This window comes from Tinamus guttatus, unplaced genomic scaffold (genome assembly GCF_059628265.1).
Source record: "Tinamus guttatus ecotype Peru unplaced genomic scaffold, ASM5962826v1 Tinamus_guttatus_pri_ptg000307l, whole genome shotgun sequence".
Classification (NCBI taxonomy): domain Eukaryota; kingdom Metazoa; phylum Chordata; class Aves; order Tinamiformes; family Tinamidae; genus Tinamus; species Tinamus guttatus.
Window position 1 is genome coordinate 2,049,528 of NW_028288841.1, and position 19,324 is coordinate 2,068,851.

At 58.6% G+C, this 19,324-nt stretch overlaps 2 protein-coding genes across 4 annotated transcripts; one reads left to right on the forward strand and one right to left on the reverse strand.

The window, feature by feature from the left end:
- The first annotated feature begins 5,030 nt into the window (after nucleotides 1-5,030).
- IMPDH2 (inosine monophosphate dehydrogenase 2) lies at nucleotides 5,031-16,246 on the forward strand. 3 transcript variants are annotated; one of them, XM_088528237.1, is made up of 15 exons: nucleotides 5,031-5,180; nucleotides 5,283-5,331; nucleotides 5,407-5,508; nucleotides 5,761-5,835; nucleotides 6,371-6,577; nucleotides 8,330-8,417; nucleotides 9,011-9,210; nucleotides 10,186-10,276; nucleotides 11,072-11,167; nucleotides 12,499-12,570; nucleotides 14,742-14,885; nucleotides 15,015-15,159; nucleotides 15,241-15,384; nucleotides 15,702-15,785; nucleotides 15,985-16,246. In XM_088528237.1, exons 1-15 carry the CDS (start codon nucleotides 5,083-5,085, stop codon nucleotides 16,004-16,006), a joined length of 1,617 nt encoding a protein of 538 aa, XP_088384363.1. In that variant the 5' UTR covers nucleotides 5,031-5,082; the 3' UTR covers nucleotides 16,007-16,246. The 3 variants fall into 3 exon arrangements, with proteins under 3 accessions (XP_088384363.1, XP_088384362.1, XP_088384364.1); XM_088528238.1 differs by lacking the exon at nucleotides 12,499-12,570 and having other exon boundaries at nucleotides 5,032-5,180; XM_088528236.1 differs by lacking the exon at nucleotides 12,499-12,570 and having other exon boundaries at nucleotides 14,742-15,159.
- Nucleotides 16,247-17,344: 1,098 nt separating this feature from the next.
- On the reverse strand, nucleotides 17,345-18,298 carry NDUFAF3 (NADH:ubiquinone oxidoreductase complex assembly factor 3). Its single transcript, XM_088528241.1, has 5 exons — nucleotides 18,246-18,298; nucleotides 17,926-18,118; nucleotides 17,781-17,847; nucleotides 17,598-17,698; nucleotides 17,345-17,431 (listed from the first exon to the last, which is right to left on the reverse strand). The coding sequence occupies exons 1-5, from the start codon at nucleotides 18,296-18,298 to the stop codon at nucleotides 17,348-17,350; spliced, it is 498 nt and encodes a 165-aa protein (XP_088384367.1). The 3' UTR covers nucleotides 17,345-17,347.
- Nucleotides 18,299-19,324: the final 1,026 nt, after the last annotated feature.

Consider the following 19,324-nt stretch of genomic DNA (forward strand, 5'->3'; position numbering starts at 1 on the left):
TCGACTCTGGGAGTAGCCACAGTGCTGCCTGCCTCTGTGCTCCTAATCAGTGTAGGAGAGTGTGGGTCTGGAGAGACCTCAAGCCTGCGGGGCTTCACGTTGACCTTGGTGTTTGTGAGGAAGCAGATGCGTAAGTTGGTTGTGAAGAGGAGCAGTTTTATCCCTTCCTACGACTGTGCTCTAATAAGTGCACAAAGGTAAGGGAGCAACGAGCTTGCCAATACCTCCACTCTAAAGCAAACTTCTAGCTTGGTTTCCCACCTCAGTTATGGGGAGAAAAAATAGTGTCGGGTTGGTACCCACGTTGCAGTGGGTATTTTGAGAGGACAGGGCTAAGTGCTGTGCAGTGCTGGCAAGGTAGCCTCCCCTCAGATCAGCTGCAAGGAGCCATCCTTCCGCTCCTGGTAGGGTGACGTCAGGAACAGTAATACTTCTTAAGCTGCAAAAATTCCATAATCCTTCTCCATATTTTAGTGGCTGAAATGTAGTCTCTGGCCCTAAATACTTGAGGGTGTGGTTAGGAGGCAGCTCCCGCTGTTCCAAGCAGCTGAGTGCACTTGTTGCTCAGGATGCCAGGCAGGTCTGCACAGAGCGGATTTCCCATTCTTTTGAGCAGTTTGTCTCCTGAACAGAGATGGGATAAAGTGCAGACTAAGCACCCGTCCCTGCGTGCTCCGCAGTCCTGCGTGCGGAGCTGGCTCCGGGGTGAGCCTGCTGCTCCGTCCAGCTCCCTGGGAAACGCAGCGGCTCTTAAACCCATCTGCCAGGCACCGAGTGTGCAAGTCACCTCCTTTGGTGGCCGTGGTAGTCACCTCTTATGCTTGAACCTGAACAGAACATTAGGGCAGTTTGGGGTTAGGGCTGAGCAGAAGAGGATGGCAGAGAAACAAAGTTCCATTGTGCAAAAATTCACCAGAAAATATAGACTGAGCTCTTCACTTTTAACAACAAAGTGATCTACAATATTAGAAGGGGAAGAATGCTGCTTCATCTCGAGGAGTAGAGCTTTTAAGAGTGGGGGAGCTAGACACATAGTGAGCCGCAGAGGTCCCTTAATGATTGGTGTTGTCCTGACGAACTGTTTCCATTGCTTCCTCGTCCTCCTGTGATATATAGGAGATGAATTCAGTGACTTGAAAGTGGACTGGGTACTGTTTTGTACTGTCTCATCAAAATGTCCACGGTTAGTTTCATTCCCTATTTTTAGAGACAATCGATATACTGTGACTTAAGGATTTTTTTTTCTTTTTTCTGGATATGGCTTCTAGTCTGGCTCTCTGGAGCTAATGGAAAAGGTACAGTATTTCTAGAATATAAATACTATGTTCTTTGATAGTGAAGAACATGATCTATTCCCTTTTAGGGACTCATAGGAAGACGTGCACAGAGTAGCACAGAAGAGTGCTGTGGCTTAGGGTTGCTGTCCAAGTTCTGGGAAATGTTCCCAGTCAAACATGTAAAATAGCTTTTTAACACTTTCCTATAACCAGCTTGTTTGACTGCTGCTTAAAGGGCGTCCCACCTAGGCCCCAAGAGTGCCAAATCGCTAGCTGTTGTACGCGTGTATATATCAAACAAGAACTCTCCGTGCCCTTTGCCTTGTATGAGACAGGCTGAAAATGCATCAATCTCTGGAGTAAAGCTGAGAAGAGGCAAACTAGAGACCCTGTGTTGTTGGTTTTGAGCTGTGCCCAACTTGTCTCTGTGGTGTGGAAGGAGCTGTGGAAAGCGGAGCATGACGGACTGTTGTAAAGCATCTCACATTCTGACCTTAGCCTTGTGTGCTGTCCTGTCCCTAGCCACTAACAGCGTTGCTTTCCTGCAGGAACTCGTAGCCTCTTGCACCCTTGTCCACGGCACCATTAGATTTCCATTTCCTTCTGACGGTTCAAGCATTTTCTTGAAGTGGGAATGGCTGAAGCAGGAGAGCAGACTAGAGAGCCGCTCTCCGCTCCCGTCCAGAGCGGTGAGTGAAGGGAACAGTCTATATGTGACTTAACAGGGCTGTCCTCTGTTGGCTACTTCACCCTAGACACCTCCTGGGTTTTAGATAGGAAACAAGGGCTGAAGTAGTTTCTACACTGTTTTGCTTTGGAAAAAACCCCTAAACGAGATCTCTTCTACACGGTGGCTCTTTGGGCAGAAATTGAGGCAGTCTTGTCCTGAGCTACATAAAGGCAACCATCTGCCTTGGTGTGTTTGGAATGGATGAGGCCATCTATGCAGCGATAAGAACAGATCCCAAGGTGGTAGAAGAGAGCCCTCTGAGCATATGCTGGGGTGGAAGGCTTCCTGATACGGTACTTTCTCATCCTCTTCCTCCTCTGGCTGAGTGCTGCTAGACACTAACTGGCTCTGCACTGTCTAACCAAACTGCGCTGTCATCCAAGTTTAATGGCGACTGACTTGCAATTAGTGTTTGGACTCTTCAACCACTGTTAAAATGGGATATAAACTGTCTTCCACCCTATGTGGGGCTTTTCTCCCCACTTTCTTGCTGGAGCTGCTCCTCTCTTTACTACAAGGAATGCACCTTATCCTACTGTTTTAGCCTTTTCCATTTCAATGGTGCCAGTGCATAGGAGAGAAAAAAAAATCCCTTCCGAACTGCTGGCAGTGCTAACTCGAGCATCTTCCCACCTGAAGAAGCATCTCCAGGCTTCTTCGGGGAGTCTTAGTGACACGCTGAAGCAGTGGCTGTCCCCGACCTGCCGCCTCCCCCTGGCCGTGCGGCCGGGGCTCCGCTCGCAGCCCCGCGGTCCCCTTCCCTCGTAACCCCGCGCATGGCAGCGCAGCGCGCCCGCTCCTCCGCGTCCGAGCCCGTCGGGGTGCTGAGGCGGACTGACCCCACTTACAGCAGCAATAAACTGGGTCTAGAGCTCAAGAGGGAACTGAGAGAGCAAGGTGGAGGGGGTGCCTCAGAAAGGCAGGGTCCAGTTGCAGCCCAGAGCCTCGCTTGATAATGAGTGTGCAGCCTATATGCAAAAACGTCTCGTCTGTCCCTCCCGTGTTGACCCTGGTCTAAACAGCACATGTGATTGGCATCCTGCAAAGTGACCTTCAGAACTCTCCAGTAGCTTTGCCCCGTGAGTAACTCACACTACAAATCATTTTAAAGAGATGCACTCAACTATTTTTTTAATTTAATTTTACTCTTATATTCTCTGCTCTTTGTAATCTGCTTGGAAATAAAATGTTTTTCCCTGCAGCCTTTGTTGTAGTCTGTTTGAGAACCATTAAACTTTTGCCTTGTGTTTCTATTGGAAAAGAAGCCAACTTGCCTGTTTCCTGATGTGCCTGTGCTGTAGCAGAACAGCCGGGGTCGGTGTGTGGCCTCCCAGGAGAGTTTAACAAACCTTGAGTAGCGCTGTCCATATCTAAAATCAAGGGCTAAACTGATATTGGTGTGGCATAATGCCTCCAGTTTTGCTGATCCCGTGACAGGTAAAGCTTGTTCTAGAGTGCATGTGCTTGATAGTGTTTTCCTTTGAAATATTGCGGGGTTTTTTGAAGGCTCAGCCTCTTGAGTAAGTATCTAGCTACCTTTTTTACTGTAATGACTTTGGTGCAAGTCTAAACAATTTACTAAAAGGACAGTGCTTTCTTATAGCTCAGTATCTCAAACTGTAAATAATGAATAATCAGTGTCTGGATAGGTGAACTCTTCTCTTAGCTGAGAAGTGACCCAGGATTTATATATAGAAGTAAAATCAGTGTGGGGTATTAAAGTTTAATCTGCAATAGAGTAAGAATCTGAACCCTGTGAGGTTTAGCGCATAGTAGGATAGAGATTGTATTGATGTCAGTGTTCAATTTGGTGTATGGTAACAGGATCATTACCAATGTTTTGGCTTTCAATAACTTTTAAGTGATGTTGCAGATCCTTGTCATTGACCTGAATATGCAGGGGCCTGTTTTTCTTAGTTACGTGAGGGCCATGCAAGCTCGATGTACGCGTTCCTGGCAGTAAAGTGAGCATCCTCACACTGGGGCACGTGTGTTTCTTCCCTGCTAGAAATAAAACCACAACCTGACAGGGACCAAATCTCGTATTCAGGAACCTTCATCCTCAGTTCTGTACAGATGAGTTCTGCTGAAACCAAACTTGCCATGCTGAGTCCTGCTGTTGTCCTTAGCACGTTTCGCTCAATATTTTTCTTCCCTATAAACGTAAGAACAAACACCAAAAGCTCAGCTAAATGGTCCCTCTCCATCCTCTAAGAGATTGGAGGCGAGAGCCCAGGAGCCCTGCACCCCCCTCTAACACGTAGGTTTTCCTGCAGTTACCTGTAGATCGTTGGATGAGGATTAAACCTGCAGGGAGACAGCTGGGTATCAGGATGCAGTTTATGAGCTGCTTTATCACAGAGTCACTGTTACGAATACGGAGGTGCCTTGGGGAGACGGCCGTAGCTGTGCAGGGTGAGACAGGGTCGCTGATCAGCCGAGATGCACAAACCACCCGAGGTGGTGGTGGAAAGCACAGCTGTAGGTTCCTGGTCTACAGCTGAGAACGTTTTCCCGATGACCAAAGGGGTTTCTAAGGGAGAAGCATCTCAACATACCTGGAAAAAACCCTCTAACCTGGAGCTTTCTTCTCCTGCAGGTGCAATTCTCTTTTTCTCCCTTTAGGCCTTTCTCACGGCCGCGGTTCTGTTCCTGCCGTTGCCCCCCAGCCCCTCCGTGGCCCTGCCGCCAGGCTCCTGCTTTCCCTCCACGTCTCAGTGTTGCTCCCGTTGCGGGTCGTTTCTGCGTTAAGCAGCTCTCGGTGTCCCGCGGCGCCGCGTGCTCCGCTCCGCTTCCTCGCGCTGTGGCGCAGCGGCCGTTACGCGGCGCGGCTCCTCCTCGCGTGTTTTCCCGAGCGCGTTTCCCGCGGCGCAGAGCTGGATGCGGCCGCGCCGCCGCCGCTGCCGGGGCTCGGGGGCCGCCGCTCGCCGCGGCCCCGGCGCCTGCGGGCGGGGAGGCGCCTCCCGGGCGCCGCCTCCCGGCGGGCCGCGCTCGCGCTCGGCGGGGCGGGCGGGGGCTGAGCCCTCGCGGCCGCCGTCGGGGCGCGGCCTGCGCGGCGGGGCACGCGGCGGCGCCATGGCGGACTACCTCATCAGCGGCGGCACCGGCTACGTGCCCGACGACGGCCTCACGGCGCAGCAGCTCTTCAGCTGCGGCGACGGCCTCACCTACAAGTGAGGGGCGGCGGGGCGGGCCGGACCGGGCCGTGGGTGCCGGGTCACGCCGGACCGGGCCGTAGCGGCCCCCCCCGCGCTGAGCGCTCTCCCTTTCCGCAGTGATTTCCTCATCCTCCCGGGCTACATCGACTTCACGGCGGACCAGGTGGTGAGTGCGGGGCGGGCGCGGGGGTGCCCGGCGCGGGGCCGCGCGGAGCCGCTGACGGGGCCGCTGCCGCCGCAGGACCTCACGTCGGCGCTCACCAAGCGCATCACGCTCAAGACGCCGCTCGTCTCGTCCCCCATGGACACGGTCACCGAGGCCGGCATGGCCATCGCCATGGCGGTGAGTCCGTGCGTGTGCCCCGCCAAGGCCGGCGGTGGGTGCCGGTGGGAGCGGGATGGAGCCGGGCAGGATAAGGAGGCGCCTCCTGCTCGTCCCCGAGGGAAGCCGGCGCTCCGGATGGTGCCAGCCCGATGCTCGTGCCCTGAGCAGGGTTCGGTCCGGCCTGGTCGGTCCCTGGGGTGTCTGTTGGATTCGCTCCACTAAGGGCCAGGCCCCTCTTGGAGTGACTCAGAGCCTCCCTTGCGTTGGCAGCTCACAGGGGGCATCGGCTTCATCCATCACAACTGCACCCCGGAGTTCCAGGCCAACGAAGTGCGGAAGGTGAAGGTAGGTGACCGAGGGCAGCGGTGAGCGCTGCGCGGGCTCCCCGCAGGAGCAGGGGGTGGTTTCGACCCTCCAGAGAGGCTGTGGGATGAGCTGTGCCTGCTAGAGGAGACCTTTAACATCTGCCAGGTCTCAGCACTTTGGAGCAGAGCGGTTCCCACGCAAATCCCTTGTGTGTCAGGTGTTGTCCTGCACACGGCTGGGGCCAAGAGCTGTGGCCAGGCCTCCTCAGTGAGGGAACATCAAATATATGTATGCATATATATATTTGTATATGTGTGTGTGTATACATATATATATATATATATATATATATATATATATATATGGGGGGCATATTCCTCAGAAAGGAGGCTAGTCTGGGGACTCCCTGCAATCAGATACTACCCAAGCTAGCCCGGCTGCTGTTTTGTGAGTCCTCCTGTTGGCCAACATCTGAGCAGACCAGGTGCCACATGGTGGCCGCATGGTCCGGGTGTCCCCCTTGTGCTCAGTGTGGCCGCGCTGCCTATTGCCTGCTGAATCCTTCTCCTTGCAGAAATACGAGCAGGGATTCATCACGGACCCCGTGGTGCTGAGCCCCAACGACAGAGTGCGGGATGTGTTTGAAGCGAAAGCTCGGCACGGATTCTGTGGCATTCCCATCACGGACAACGGGAAGATGGGGGGGAAGCTGGTGGGGATCATCTCATCTCGCGATATCGACTTCCTGAAGGAGTCAGAGCACGACTTGCCCCTTGGAGAGGTGAGAAGGGCCTGTGAGCAGCTGCAGGCTGTGAGCATTGAACAGCTTGTGATAAGGAAAGGGACTGAAATGTGGCTGCGGGGGACGGTGCCAGCTGGAGCTGGTAGGCGCCACGTTAGCTCTGCGGCATTGGTCTGTATTTTAGTCCCAGGGCTGGAGCGTTCTCTCCGTGAGCCTTGCCAAGGGCTTGCAGATAAAAGGAAAGCTGTGCAGTTTGTGTGTATGGCCGTGGGGCTTTACTTCAGTGCTGTGGGAGCAATCTGCCCCTCCAGGCTGCCGTGCGCCCTCCTGTGCTTCCATAGCTGCTATTCCTGGCTGCTGCTGTTGTCCTGTTTTGGGTCCACTCTAAAGAGCAGGCCCTCCATGTGCAGGTCTTTCTCAACTGGGCAGCCTTTCCCTTTGTGCCCCATCTAGGCTATTCACCCTTCAAAATAATTCCCTGAGATAGCTTAGCTTTTACAATGCTGCAGAAATACCCTTTTCAGAACCGCGTCCTCTCCCGTGCAGGTGTTGATTTCAGTTACTTTTGGTATTTGTGTTACACGAAACCGTAGATCCGCGGGATTGTCAGGTTACGCCGACGGTGCCTCCCTGTCAGCCTCTGCTCGTGGCTCAGGACTATTTTTAGCTCTTTCTGGCCAGATCGGGCATCACATGCTCTTCCCCGCTTGCTTTGAAATCGCCTATAAATATCCCTAACAGGAGCCCTAAAACCGGGGTGGTTTCAAAAGTGCTCGTGGCCCCAAAGAGAGACTCCCCCATTCGGAAGAGCCAGATAAGAAGCTTGTCCCACCCTTGGCCTGGGTCATTTGGCTCTGCAGAGGTGGAAAGTTGCTCGTGTTGCCGCTCGCCGCTCCCCTCTGCCACCGGCAAAGCCAAGGAGGGGGGTGTCTCATAGCCCTGCTCCCCCAGAGGTTAAACAGGGTTCCCTTTTAACCTTGTCTGGCCTTTTAGAGTAACCTTTTATGAAAATATCCTGTGTGAAACGTGTCTGCTCGTGGAATGCTGTAGCCGGGAGGAAGGGACCTCTGGAGGTCTCTCCTCCAGTGCCCTGCTCGAAGCAGGTTCCACTGGAACAGCTTTCCAGGTTGTATCTGGTTGAGGGTCCAGTGGCTCCAGGGATGGAGATTTTCCCCTCCTCACCGGCCCTCTGTTCCAGCGCTTGCCTGTCCTCTTGGCAAGCGCTTTTGCTCCTTATATAAGCCAGAATTTCACATGTTCCAATTTGTGTCCGTTGCCCCTTATCTCTGCACTGTGTTTTGGTGCTTGTTTATCAGAGCGAGCGTGGGCGACAGTTTGGCTTCAGGTGACTCCTTTGCCCCATTGACCTTCGCGGCAGCCGTGGGTTATTCTGAGCAGAGACGGTGACTGGGGCATGGGGGCGGCTGCTGTTGTTCCCACACAGCGTGGGGCTGTGCAAGTACCTGCAGCCCTTATTTACCCACCCCTATTAAAAGCGAGGGCTGTTTGGGCGATGTTCCAAACCAGTGTCATCTGCGAGTCCTCCCTTGCTTCCAGGTGCTTCCCCGCAGCCTGCTGAGACCCTCTGTCCCCTCTCTTCTCACTGCTGCAGTGGGTTGGGGGCTGCACGTGACGTTTAGTCGGGCAGCTCCTGCGTGGAGCCGGGTGCTGCGGGCCGTGTGTTTGTGTTGCTGCGCTGCAGAGCGCTCCCACGCGCTGCTGGGGGAGCAGAGGCTTCTCACATCAGCGCAGAGGGGTTTTGGTGACGCTTTCTCTTCTCTCTCCCGCTAGATAATGACAAAGCGGGAGGATCTTGTTGTGGCCCCGGCCGGAGTAATGTTGAAAGAAGCCAATGAAATTCTGCAGAGGAGTAAAAAAGGTACCTGCGGACGTCTGCGTGACGGAAGGGAGAGCTGTGGAAGCGCTGGCGTGGGAGCAGCAGAGCGAGCCGTGGGCGCACGTCTGTGCGTGGGCGGAACACGGCAGGGCCGCGTGCCCACGTGAGGGACGGACGGAGAAGGGACACGGTGCCCCGGGCCCTGTGCCAGGGTGCAGGGTTCACCTGCGTTCATCCCAGGCCTGTTTTGAAGCTGAGGGGTGTTTGGCAACCTGGGAGCTGAAAAGCTGCAGCGTGTCCAGCCACACGTCTCCAGTTTTGTATCCTTTGCATTTCAGTACTCAGCTCCGTGAGGGTTTGATAGTGACTTTAACACGGTGTCAGGTATCTAATGAATAAAAAAGCTGCACTTGTTCTATGATTACTTTGAAAATCCCAGCCCTTTCCCAGTCCTCCAGATTCCTTGTCCTCTTCCCTGAGTCAGGGCTGCTGGCATCTGTGTCCAAAGCAAGACCTGGTAACGTAGTCGCCTGGGTCTTGGCCACGCAGCTCTGTTTGGGTTCCTGCCTGATGCTGCTGCCCTGGCCAGCACGCGCCTCCCGCAGCGGTTGCAGTGCCCCGCTTTCTGTTCCCAGGCAAGCTGCCCATTGTGAACGAGGACGACGAGCTGGTGGCTATAATTGCTCGCACGGATCTCAAGAAGAACCGGGACTACCCTCTGGCCTCTAAGGATTCCAAGAAACAGCTGCTCTGTGGTGCTGCTATCGGGACCCACGAGGATGACAAGTACCGGCTGGACCTGCTCGTGCAGGCTGGCGTGGACGCGGTCGTTCTGGTGAGCTGCTGAGGGGCTTGGGTGGGCTGAGCATCCTGTTCGAACGAACCTCTTTGACGCAGGCTTAGCAGCGCTGCAGCTGCTCTTTGCAGTACAGATCGTTTTGCTTTAGGACATGAAAATTTGTGTATCTCCAACTCAAATTCAGGCTGGGATCGTCGGATGAGAAGGGTTTCATTGCTCCAGAACTTGTTCGAAAGTCTTGAAGGCCAAGTAAAGAAATGCTATCAGTTACTACAGAGCCTCCTACCAGTGCTTCCTGCCCTCTGACACCATCCTCTCCTAACTAGTTGTGTAGAATGGCGTGTTTGACTTCTTACAGTTTCCCTTAAACTGCTCAGTGTTTGTTCCTGTGTTTTTCTCTTAATTGCTTGACACTCAGGGTTGCAGGGCTGGAGTAGTCAGCTCACAGCGGCTCTGCTGGGCTCCTCACCTGCTCTGTAAGCTCTCAGGTACCGCAGCCACCGCCTGTGCTTGCACAGCGTTTTCTCATCCATCATTAGCTTGCAAGTCTGCTGTTCTCTGAGGACGTGGCTGAACGGTGCTGAGCTGGAAATGTTCAACGGATGCAGCTGGATCACTGAGAATTGGCAGGACTCGAGCACTAGGTGCTGGACATCTGGTATTCCAGCAGGGAGATGTGTCCCACCTCCTGCCCTTCTGTGTCACAGGAATGTTCACGGTTCTGCCTGTAGTTGGAGACAGGGCTGGTGACATCCTGCTGGCAGCACCAGCCCCTTCTTTTTGCTGCCTGCAGCCAGAGGTGCTGCGAGGAGCCTGCCGTGGGTAGCAGGGCAAGCTGCAGGATTTAATGGGCATTATTGAAATCTTGAAGATAAACTGCCTTGTGTAGGGTATTACTGACTTGGCAGCTGCCTTAGCAGAGAGCCTAGTAGGCAGAGTGAAGATCTGAGGACCCTCCAGAACTCTCCAGCAGAAATTCTGGGTTAAATATTTTTTTCCCTTCTTTTGCAGGATTCCTCTCAAGGAAACTCCATCTTTCAGATCAATATGATTAAATATATTAAGGAGAAGTACCCTAACCTGCAAGTTATTGGAGGAAATGGTATGAAATTGTTGAAGTCTGTTCTTGTTTCTAAAATGTGTTTGCTTCATAGATGTAGGCGGAGCTGCAAGGATGTATGTTAGACTTTCCTCTTGTTGAATTTCTTGAACTAAAAATGGTTTCTCCAGACCTGTGGGACAGAGAAAGCTGCTCTGCAGCTAAGTGCCCTGCTGCTGCTTCTCTGCTGCAAATACTTGAAATTTCTGTTCTGCAGCGCAGTGCACTGTAGGTCCTTACCCTCCAACCTCTGCTGCACCAGTTCAAAGTCTTTAAAATTATGGATAATTGTAAGAATGAGTTCTGCTTTATGTGGAAATCTGATGGAAATTTTCCGTGCCTCTTGACCGTAGAGCTCAGCAGTTCTTGTCTTTACCTGGTTAGCCTGTGAGTGGTGGTGGTGTCAGCCCGTGCTCTGCCCTTGCTACGTAGCATTGCCCAAAGCATTTGATGCCATGGCTGTGACCTCTGCCACCTCCCTGGTCACCACCTGCAGGCTCTCCAGGGGCTGCGAAAAGTCTGTAATTTGAGGCACTCCCCCTGAAAATAGGGCTGGGAGGGAAGAGCCATGGGAAACAGCAGCCTTCGGGTGCAGCTGTGTTAGAGTAGCCCAAGAGGCCGATGTTTTTGTATCTGCCAGGGCCAGCTGGCACTGCAAGGAGCCTGTGTTTGCAGGTGGGCAGCGAGGCTTTGGTGCAAGCGTGCAGCTGCCACCCTGCGTGGGGCACGCGCCGGGGCAGAGAGGTGTCACGTGCAGCTCTGCTTGTCTCTCTTCAAACAAATTTCTGCTCTCCACAGTTGTGACTGCGGCTCAGGCCAAGAACCTCATCGACGCAGGGGTCGATGCCCTGAGGGTCGGCATGGGCAGTGGCTCCATCTGCATCACGCAGGAAGGTGAGAGAGATCAGCCGTCTCCTAAGTAGGTTGAAGACATCCGTTCAGTAGAGACCCTCTGCTGAAAGGCAGCGTAGCTGGGCCGGACTCCTCCTGTTGTAAAGGAAACATCTACCAGCAAGTGGTCTCCTACCCCTCTGTGCAGGACGTTCTCAGCACTCGGGTCAAACCTGTGGGCTTGCAGCAGCAGCAAAGGCCAGTACTGACCGAGACTGAGTAGAGCAGGTGTGGCACACGTGGCTTTGCCCCAGGAGCCACAGAGGCTCCTGCCTAGTGTGGGGTGACCTTGGGGGCAGCTCTGCACGGAGAGGAACTTGCCAGATCTCCAGTGCTGACAGCCCCGGGGATGGGTTAGACTCGCCGAGCTGTCTGTGCTCCCCTTCCCGCTGGCAGCCGAGTGCATGATGCTGCAGTACTGGTCTGCTGGGCTTGACGCCTTCCTGCGATTTCCAGGCTGAAACGGGGTTTCTGGCCCTTGTCTCTGCTGTTAGCTGGAGTTTGTGCTGGGCAGCAGCAGTGTCAGCCTTAGTGGAGAGGGTGTCCCCAGCCCGGCCAGAGGGCATGGCTGGAGGAGCGCTGCCGGGGGACAGGGACCCGGGGTCCCCGCTTTGGACCTGGGGGTGAGGCAGCGTGAGGTGCTGCTGCCTGCAGACACAGCCCCTCTCTGCTGTGCTCCTTGGGAGGCAGCGAGACGGCAGCTGGTGGCTGAAGGAGCAGCTACACTGGTGCTCTGCCGGTGCGTGGCCCGGAGCAGCCCTGGGACTGGAGCTGTTCTGCTGCGGCTGTGCTGCCTGCAGGGACTTCCCTGTCAGGACAGCGTGTCCTGGGGGACCTTTTCTGAGGAGCTGCTGTGTGCTTGGCCGAAGGACAAGCTTCCCTAGGAGCAGAACGAGGTGTCCCCCACCGGGCTGAGCAAGAGGGCTCCCGGCACGCGCTGCTTTGCAGCCTGGTGACCGGCTCCAGGGGCTGCTGCTCCTGGGTGCTGTGGGCAGCGGGGCTGGGTGCCGCTCCGGGGCAGGAGGAGCGCGGAGCGCGCAGCGGGAGCCGTGGGGGCAAAGCTCTCGGCCGCAGCTCCCCAGGTCGCTGCCCTTCTGGAGCGAGAACTCTGGCTCCTGGGGTTAGCAGGATTCCCTCTCCGGATGGCTGCTGGGGTCGGGCGAGCGTGCGCTGTGCCCGGGGACTGGCCCCTGCTTTGCCTCGGGCTAGGAGAGGTCTGCAAAGTCAGCTCTGTCCCACACCGTATGCTCTGCCTAGTAGCAGGTCACTGCTGGGGCCCTTTGTTCTGCTGCTGTTCTTCTGTCTCTAAAATGTGTGTGTTTGTTTTTGTTTAGCTGCTCCAAAGATCCCTCCAGACCTAAAGTCCCACAGCCCCAAATGCCCTTCTACTGTCACGGGCACCTATAGTAAGTCACTTGCCCTGTTCCCAACCCTAATTATGTGTCTTGAAGCAGGACCCTGATTTGGCTGCACATGGCCCTACTGCTTGTTTGAGAATAATTTAGCTGTAGATGCACTTGGGGTTTTGTGGCTTTGGATACTGGTTTTGAATCTGAAATTCAAACAGAGAAGCCTTTCTGAGTTCCTAAAGCAGGGTCTGAACTATGACGGCTCAGGGCATTCAGGCCTGTCCACCCTCCATTCCAAAATCCAGCTTAGGAGCCTGACTGAGCTTCCTGGCTGCATCTTTGGGGTCTCCAGCTGGGTGTTCACCTGCTGATCCAGTGCTGGGAGACGCTCCCTGAGCAGTCCTTGATTCTGCTCTAAATCATCTGACCCCACTTGCGGGGAGGTTGTGCCCTGGCTAAGCTTTACTCAAAGCCGGCTCCTCTGGGGTTAAAAAAGGCTCTTACTTCTGCGTGGCCAACGCTGCAGCTCTGTACCAGAACCACATCTTTGCCCACAGACCTCTCCTCTGCCCAGCACAGGGTGCGAGTCTGATCTGTACTTTTCTGGTGCTACTCGATCAAGCAGACACCCAAATGGAGACTTTTTTTCCCCCTTTTCTTAGTTTTTGAAGCACTGCACAGGGAAGAGTTTTCCATTGCGGATCCTGGAAGGTTTTCCCTAGTGTGGCAGTTGATCTTGTAGGGTCACCCTTTACAGATAGGCTAAAAAAAGACAAACCATCACCCTGCCTGGTGTGTGTGTGTGTGCGTGTGCTCTGAGCCTTGCTTGGGAAGCCTGCACGTCCTTCCAAGCTGTGGCACCGGGCCCTGGGAGAGTCGGAATGGCCTGAAGCTCCCGGAGCCCCGAGCCAAGCTCCTTGCTAAGGGCTGGTCTCCGTGGCCGCTGCTGTGAGTCTCCACAAGTCCCGATCCCTGGCACAGGGAAGGGCACAATATGCTCAGCACCCTGGTCCTCTCGGATCAGGTCCTTCCTTCTACAGACATCTCTTCCCTTGCAGCATCTGTGGCCTCCACGTGGCCGATAGCAGCGCGGTGCCAAGCGAGACCACCTCTTTAACACTAACAGCATCGGTGCTGCCGCTGGCCGAGCCCTGGCTCCGTGCAGCGTTTCGCTCCGTTACAACCAGGTCTTCCCTGATCTCCACCTGGAGCCTGGCGTCGCTCCCGCAGCTCCGGGCGATCCCAGCCTCCAGGTCTTGGCAAACCTCTCCGTGGGGGTGAGCGCTGCCCCGGGCGGGCTAAACCACACCTGCAGGCTGCACTCCGAAGGACTAACCTTGCATGCCTGTGTTCTTATCTTCTGTATCTGACTGACTAGAGAAAAGGCTTCCAGTAAATTGTGGGGAGGGGAAGGCTCCAGGAGAGCGGCTGATCTTGGTGTGTTTGCATGCCTGTGGCTGACGGATGTGTTGCAAGACGTGTCCTGTGATGGTTTCCCCTCAAGCCTTGCCACGTACAATAGAATTTCTCTAACTGCTGGTGGTAAATCCCAAGACTAGGAACTTTTCCATATGGGGCAGCTAAACTTAGAGTCTTTGCTGCACTGCAGGGCAGGAACATGACATTATTTCCTGCAACATAATGGGATTTTGTTCCCATGAAATCATCCTGCCCAATTCCTTTCCCGCTGCTGCATGTGTGTTTGTGTGTGTGTGCAGATAGATTATATGTATGTATATATAAAGAAGATAAGTGTATATATACATATATCAGCTGTCTCCCAGCCAGCTGCCTTTCCATGCAAGAGCTGCTGGGTGCACAGAGAAGGTTCTGACACTGCTAGGCAAGAGCAGATGGTGGGAACGTGCCAACGTGCTAGGGATGCTCTGGAGAGAAGCTTTGGGAGTTTGTTCCGCTTCCTTCCCAAGCTCCCTGCACATCTGCTGTGCATCAGGATGACCAAGACTTGGCTGATCCCAGGTACTCAAAAAAGGACCCTCGTCCCAAGGTCACCTACAGCTTTTGGTGTCCAGGGCCACGAGGACGTCCCAGCAGGCATCTCCTGGGCATCTGCTTCTCTTGCAACTTGGCCTAGGGAAGAAGCATCCAGGGATTTGCGTGTTCCCGAGTGCTGGAGCATGTGTGTGCTGGAAGCCTGCCGGGCCTGCTGGGGAGGGGAGCCTGCGCCGGGGGCGCTGAGCCCGTCTCCGCTCTCTCCCCGCCTGCAGTGCTGGCGTGCGGCCGCCCCCAGGCCACGGCCGTCTACAAGGTGTCCGAATACGCCCGGAGGTTTGGAGTGCCGGTGATCGCGGACGGAGGGATCCAGACGGTCGGGCACATCGCGAAGGCCCTGGCGCTCGGCGCCTCCACGGGTGAGCGGGCGCGCTCGGGCCGTCCCGCGCGGCAGGAAGGCTCTGGGTCGCGCTGGGCAGGGCGGTGGGGACGGGCAGGCGCAGCCCGCCCGCTGCTCACGCGCTGCTCCGGGTCCTCTCTCGCTCCAGTGATGATGGGATCTCTCCTGGCTGCCACCACGGAGGCCCCGGGCGAGTACTTCTTCTCAGATGGAATTAGGCTGAAGAAATACCGGGGCATGGGCTCACTAGATGCCATGGACAAGAACTTGGGCAGCCAGAATCGGTACTTCAGGTAAGACACAGTGCTTCGGGTTAGCAGGTCAGGCTTGTGGGAGCTCTTTGCCTCATGAACTTTGTTCTCACCCCCACACAGTGAGACGGACAAAATCAAAGTGGCCCAGGGGGTCTCTGGAGCAGTGCAGGACAAGGGCTCTATCCACAAGTTCATTCCATACCTGATTGCTGGGATCCAGCATTCCTGCCAGGACATTGGTGCCAAGAGCCTGACCCAAGTTCGGTGAGTGCTTCTCGCTGCTTGTGCTTTGGGTTAGGCCACAGCGCTGCCACGGTGTCCCCATTGCCTGGCCGCGCTGTAGCCCTCTCCTCCATCTCCGGTGGTTGCTGTGCCAGGGCTGTGGCAGCCCCAGGGCTGCAGGAATAGGGTCCCTCGTGGCACGTTCTGCGGGGCCGGGTCAGAAGCGCTGGGCTCTGCCCGGCTCGTACTTGCGCAGCAGAGCTCACGCTGCCTTGGCCAGGGGAACGGGCCGCTGCCCGGCCCGGCGCTCTGCTCCCTTGGCTCCTGCTGGCCCCTGACCGCGCGTCCTCCCTCCCCAGAGCCATGATGTACTCGGGAGAGTTGAAGTTTGAGAAGAGGACGACGTCTGCCCAGGTGGAAGGAGGGGTCCACGGCCTCCACTCGTAAGTGCTCCTGCCGCCGTCCTCGTGGGCTGGGTGTGCGAAGCCGCTCGGCGCAGTTGGGCTGTTGCCTGCCCTGCTGTCAGCCCCACTGTGGCCAGGGGCTGTTCCTGGCTGTGCTGTGGTCCCTTCCTCGGCACAGAGGTGTCAGTGGAAGGGCGGTGCGGTTTGCTGCCCCCTCAAGGCCCCCCTGTCCTCACAGGTATGAGAAGCGCCTCTTCTGAAGGAGCTCCAGCCCCATCTCCTCATCGTGCCACTCGGCCCCGTGCCACCCCGCACCGGAGCTGCTCTTGCTGCACAAGTGCCATTGCTCTGTGGGCTGCCTGGAGCCCCCCCGTGTCCGTTGGCTGCTTCACCACCACCTGGGAGGGCCCAAGAGCCGCCCAGGACCCGGGCTCCTGCTTTGGTGCCTGGGGCCCTGTAAGTGTTGGCCGCGTTTTACAATAAAAGAGGAAAACACAAAAGCTGGCGGGGGCCCGGCTTCCTGGGGGTGGATTTGAGTCAGCCTGGAGCCTCTGCCTTCTCCTTGCCCCTTCTCCCATCTCCCTTCTCTTCTTCCCATCCCCACTGAGCGCCTCCTTCCCCTCTGCAGTAGAGGGGAACCCCCTCTTGAACAGGAGAGGGGTTCCTGGCACGAGCCCCATCCGTGGGATTACTCAGTGCCCCCTTCCCCTCCTCTCTGCCCGAGCCTGGGGCAGGGACCCTGCACCACCCGAGATGGGGCTGGGGAGGAGACTGAGCCCCAGGAGGGAGCAGAAGGCACTGCTGGGCAGGAGGACAGGAGCCAGCACCCTCCGCAGTGGCAGTGCCTGACACGCAAGGATGGTTGTGACACTGACTGTGCTGTGCTAGCAGCAGCGTTACAGGAGACGAGGGATGTGCCAGTACAGGGTCCCAAGGGTGGCTTTGGGCACCCATGCTGTCACAGGTGCAGCATTGGGCAGGACAGATAAATGCCCGGCGAGGGCAGCACTGCAGCCCCGGTGCTGCGGTGGAGGTGAGGGCTCAGCCCCACTACAAGGTGCCACGTGAATTTTGGTGATGGCCACAACAACTCCAAGAGTTGGGCGGGTATTGGGCAGGTGGCTGAGCTGGGGGAAACACTCATTCAAGCAGCACAGCCCCAGGGAGCCAGGCAGGCGGGAGAGGTGGAAGGTCTGCAGAGGCGGCCGCGCTGTCCCGCTGCTCATGGACATGCTGGCTGCTTGCGAGCACTGGGAGAACCCACGTCAGCTCCTGCACGCGGCCCCGCAGCGCGACACAGCCCAGGCGAGACGCGTGGGGCCCTCGGGCAAGTTTATCTCTCAGTGCACAGATTCCCCGGCCTGCGGACGCAGCGGCTGCCTGCGGAGCAGGTCCCACCTCGGCACGGCTGGGCCGGGAGGACCGCGAGCACCGTGACTGCGGGAGCCGTGTGTGCCCCAGAGCCACCCCCCGCCAGCATCGGGGTCCTGCCAGTTTATTCCGCAGCGTTTTCCCCTCCGGAGCAGCGTCAGTTGGGGTGCAGCAGCCATGGTGCTTTAGGTAGGCACGAGGAGAGCGGTTCCACGCACGTCCCGGAGTGCTCAGCCGCTCCGCGGAGGGATGAGCCCGGCAGCCGTGAGGCGCTTCTCGCTCATTAGGAAGTTGAAGGTCGCGCAGGCGTTCGCCTGCACAAGGAGCCGAGGGAGGGATTGAGAAGGGGCCGCTGCCGCCCAGGGCCGGGCCCCGCGCTTGCCCGGGGGCAGAGGAGCCCGTCCCGGGGCAGGCAGCGCCCACAGCGCAGGCACGTTCCCACCGCCCGCCCTGGAGCCCCCGCCATGTGCTCCTGCTCACCGTGTCCTGCACCTCCACGGCGATCCCGCACGCCCGCATGTGCTTCAGCAGGGCGGGATGCAGCCGCTCCACCCTGTCCCCCGTGCCCAGCACCAGGATCTCTGCAAGGGGACACGGTGCTGGCTGGGAGGACAGGATTGGGGCCAGCGGAGGCCCCCGAGCGGGAGCCCCTGCCCCACGTACCGATGCGGGGCTCCAGCAGGCGGAAGAGCGACAGGCTCTCGTGGGAGATGTCCCGGTAGGAGCCGACCTGCGGGGACAGCACGGGCGCTGAGCGGGGCCGCCCCGGCCGCGTGCAGGGCAGCCCGGCGCCGCGACGGGCACTCACGTTCCACTGCAGGATGGCGCGGGGCAGGATGGCGCAGGGCCCCACCACGAGGCTGCCGCTGATGGTGAAGCCGCGGTTCGTGTAGCCCTCGATGAACGTGGCGTTGGGGGACTCGGCCTGCAGCACCGTGACCCGCGTGCGCTGGTAGAGCTCGTCGTCGGCCGGCGTGAGGCGGTGCGCGCGGCTCGGCGCCCTGCGGGGCAGCGCCCGTGGGGACCCCCCGCCGGCCCCACCGCGCCCCCCACGCCCGCCCGAGGTGCCCTCCGGCAGCCCCACCAAGGGACCTCCGCGCCCCGCGCCGCCCCCCGGCCCGGCCCTACCCGCCCGCGGTCCGCGGGGCCGCCCGGCCCAGCCGCCGCAGCGCCGCCGCCATGGCCGGAAGGGCGGGGCCTGCGAGGTACGCCCCTCCCCCCCGCGCTATGCCCCGCCCCCTGTTGGCCCCGCCCACGCGGTCCCCGCACGCGGCCGCGGCCCCACGCGTGCCCCCCGCGCTGTCCCCGGCCCCGCGGGCGCCGCAGCCCCACGGGCCCCCTGCCCCGCCCCGCGTCAACCGCCCCGGCCCCGCGGGCAGCGGCAGCCCCAGCTGCCACCCGCCGCCGTGACCCCGCCGGCAGCGCCGGCTGCCGCCCCACAGCGATCCCTGCTCGCTCCCCACAGCGAGCGCGTGGGTCCCCAGGCAGCCCCATCCCCGCTGCGGGGCACAGGGACGCATGGAGCCCCCGCCCGCTGCCCCGGGGGGAGCCCTGCGCCCGCCTGCCCCGGGCAGCCCCGCGCGTGCCCCGGGCCCCGGGAGCGGCGCTGGCCCCGCAGTGCAGCCGGGCAGCGCCGGGAGCCGCGTGGGGCGGCAGGTGGCCGCGGGGCCGGCGCCCTGTAACCGGAGAGGCCGCGCGGCCCCGGCTCGGCGCCCGGGGCGGGCTTTGGCCAGCGCCGGAGCAAAAGCGAAACCGGCTGCGCCGGGAAAGGGGAAGTGGTGGGGAGAGGCCGCCCGCCTCAGCCGTGCGGCGGCCCCGCCGAGGCTCCTCGCAGCCCTCGGCCTCGGGTGGCCCCCGGGAAGGCGCCGCGCCGGCCAAGGCGGCTGCAGCGGAGGGGCCGCAGGTGAGAGGGGTCCCGCGGCGGGCGGCTCCGCGCGGGGTCGCCCGCCCCGCCGGGCTCTGCCATGTGCCGCTGGCCCTACCCGGGGTGCAAGGGGCGCGGGGCTGCGGGCAGCGACACCGGGGCGGCTGGCGGGGCCCGGGCGGGAGGCACAGGGAGCTCCCGCACCCACGGGGCGCCCCGTGCCTGCCCCCGTGCCACCCCCGCCGTGGGGCCGTGTGGGCAGCCCCGTCCCTGGGCTCAGGGGTCCCTGTGGATACAGGGGCTGCCCCGTGCGCGGGATGGGGACGGCTGCATCTGCTCTGCA

Excerpts from the sequence above, each read along its gene's own strand:
- IMPDH2 (XM_088528236.1), top strand. The coding sequence starts at position 5,083 with ATGGCGGACTACCTCATCAGCGGCGGCACCGGCTACGTGCCCGACGAC. Across the intron at positions 5,332-5,406 it reads ACTTCACGGCGGACCAGGTG|GACCTCACGTCGGCGCTCAC; the intron begins GTGAGTGCGGGG and ends CTGCCGCCGCAG. Across the intron at positions 6,578-8,329 it reads ACGACTTGCCCCTTGGAGAG|ATAATGACAAAGCGGGAGGA; the intron begins GTGAGAAGGGCC and ends CTCTCCCGCTAG.
- NDUFAF3 (XM_088528241.1), bottom strand. The coding sequence starts at position 18,298 with ATGGCGGCGGCGCTGCGGCGGCTGGGCCGGGCGGCCCCGCGGACCGCG. Across the intron at positions 17,699-17,780 it reads CCTGCTGGAGCCCCGCATCG|AGATCCTGGTGCTGGGCACG; the intron begins GTACGTGGGGCA and ends GTCCCCTTGCAG. Across the intron at positions 17,432-17,597 it reads CCGTGGAGGTGCAGGACACG|GCGAACGCCTGCGCGACCTT; the intron begins GTGAGCAGGAGC and ends CTCCTTGTGCAG.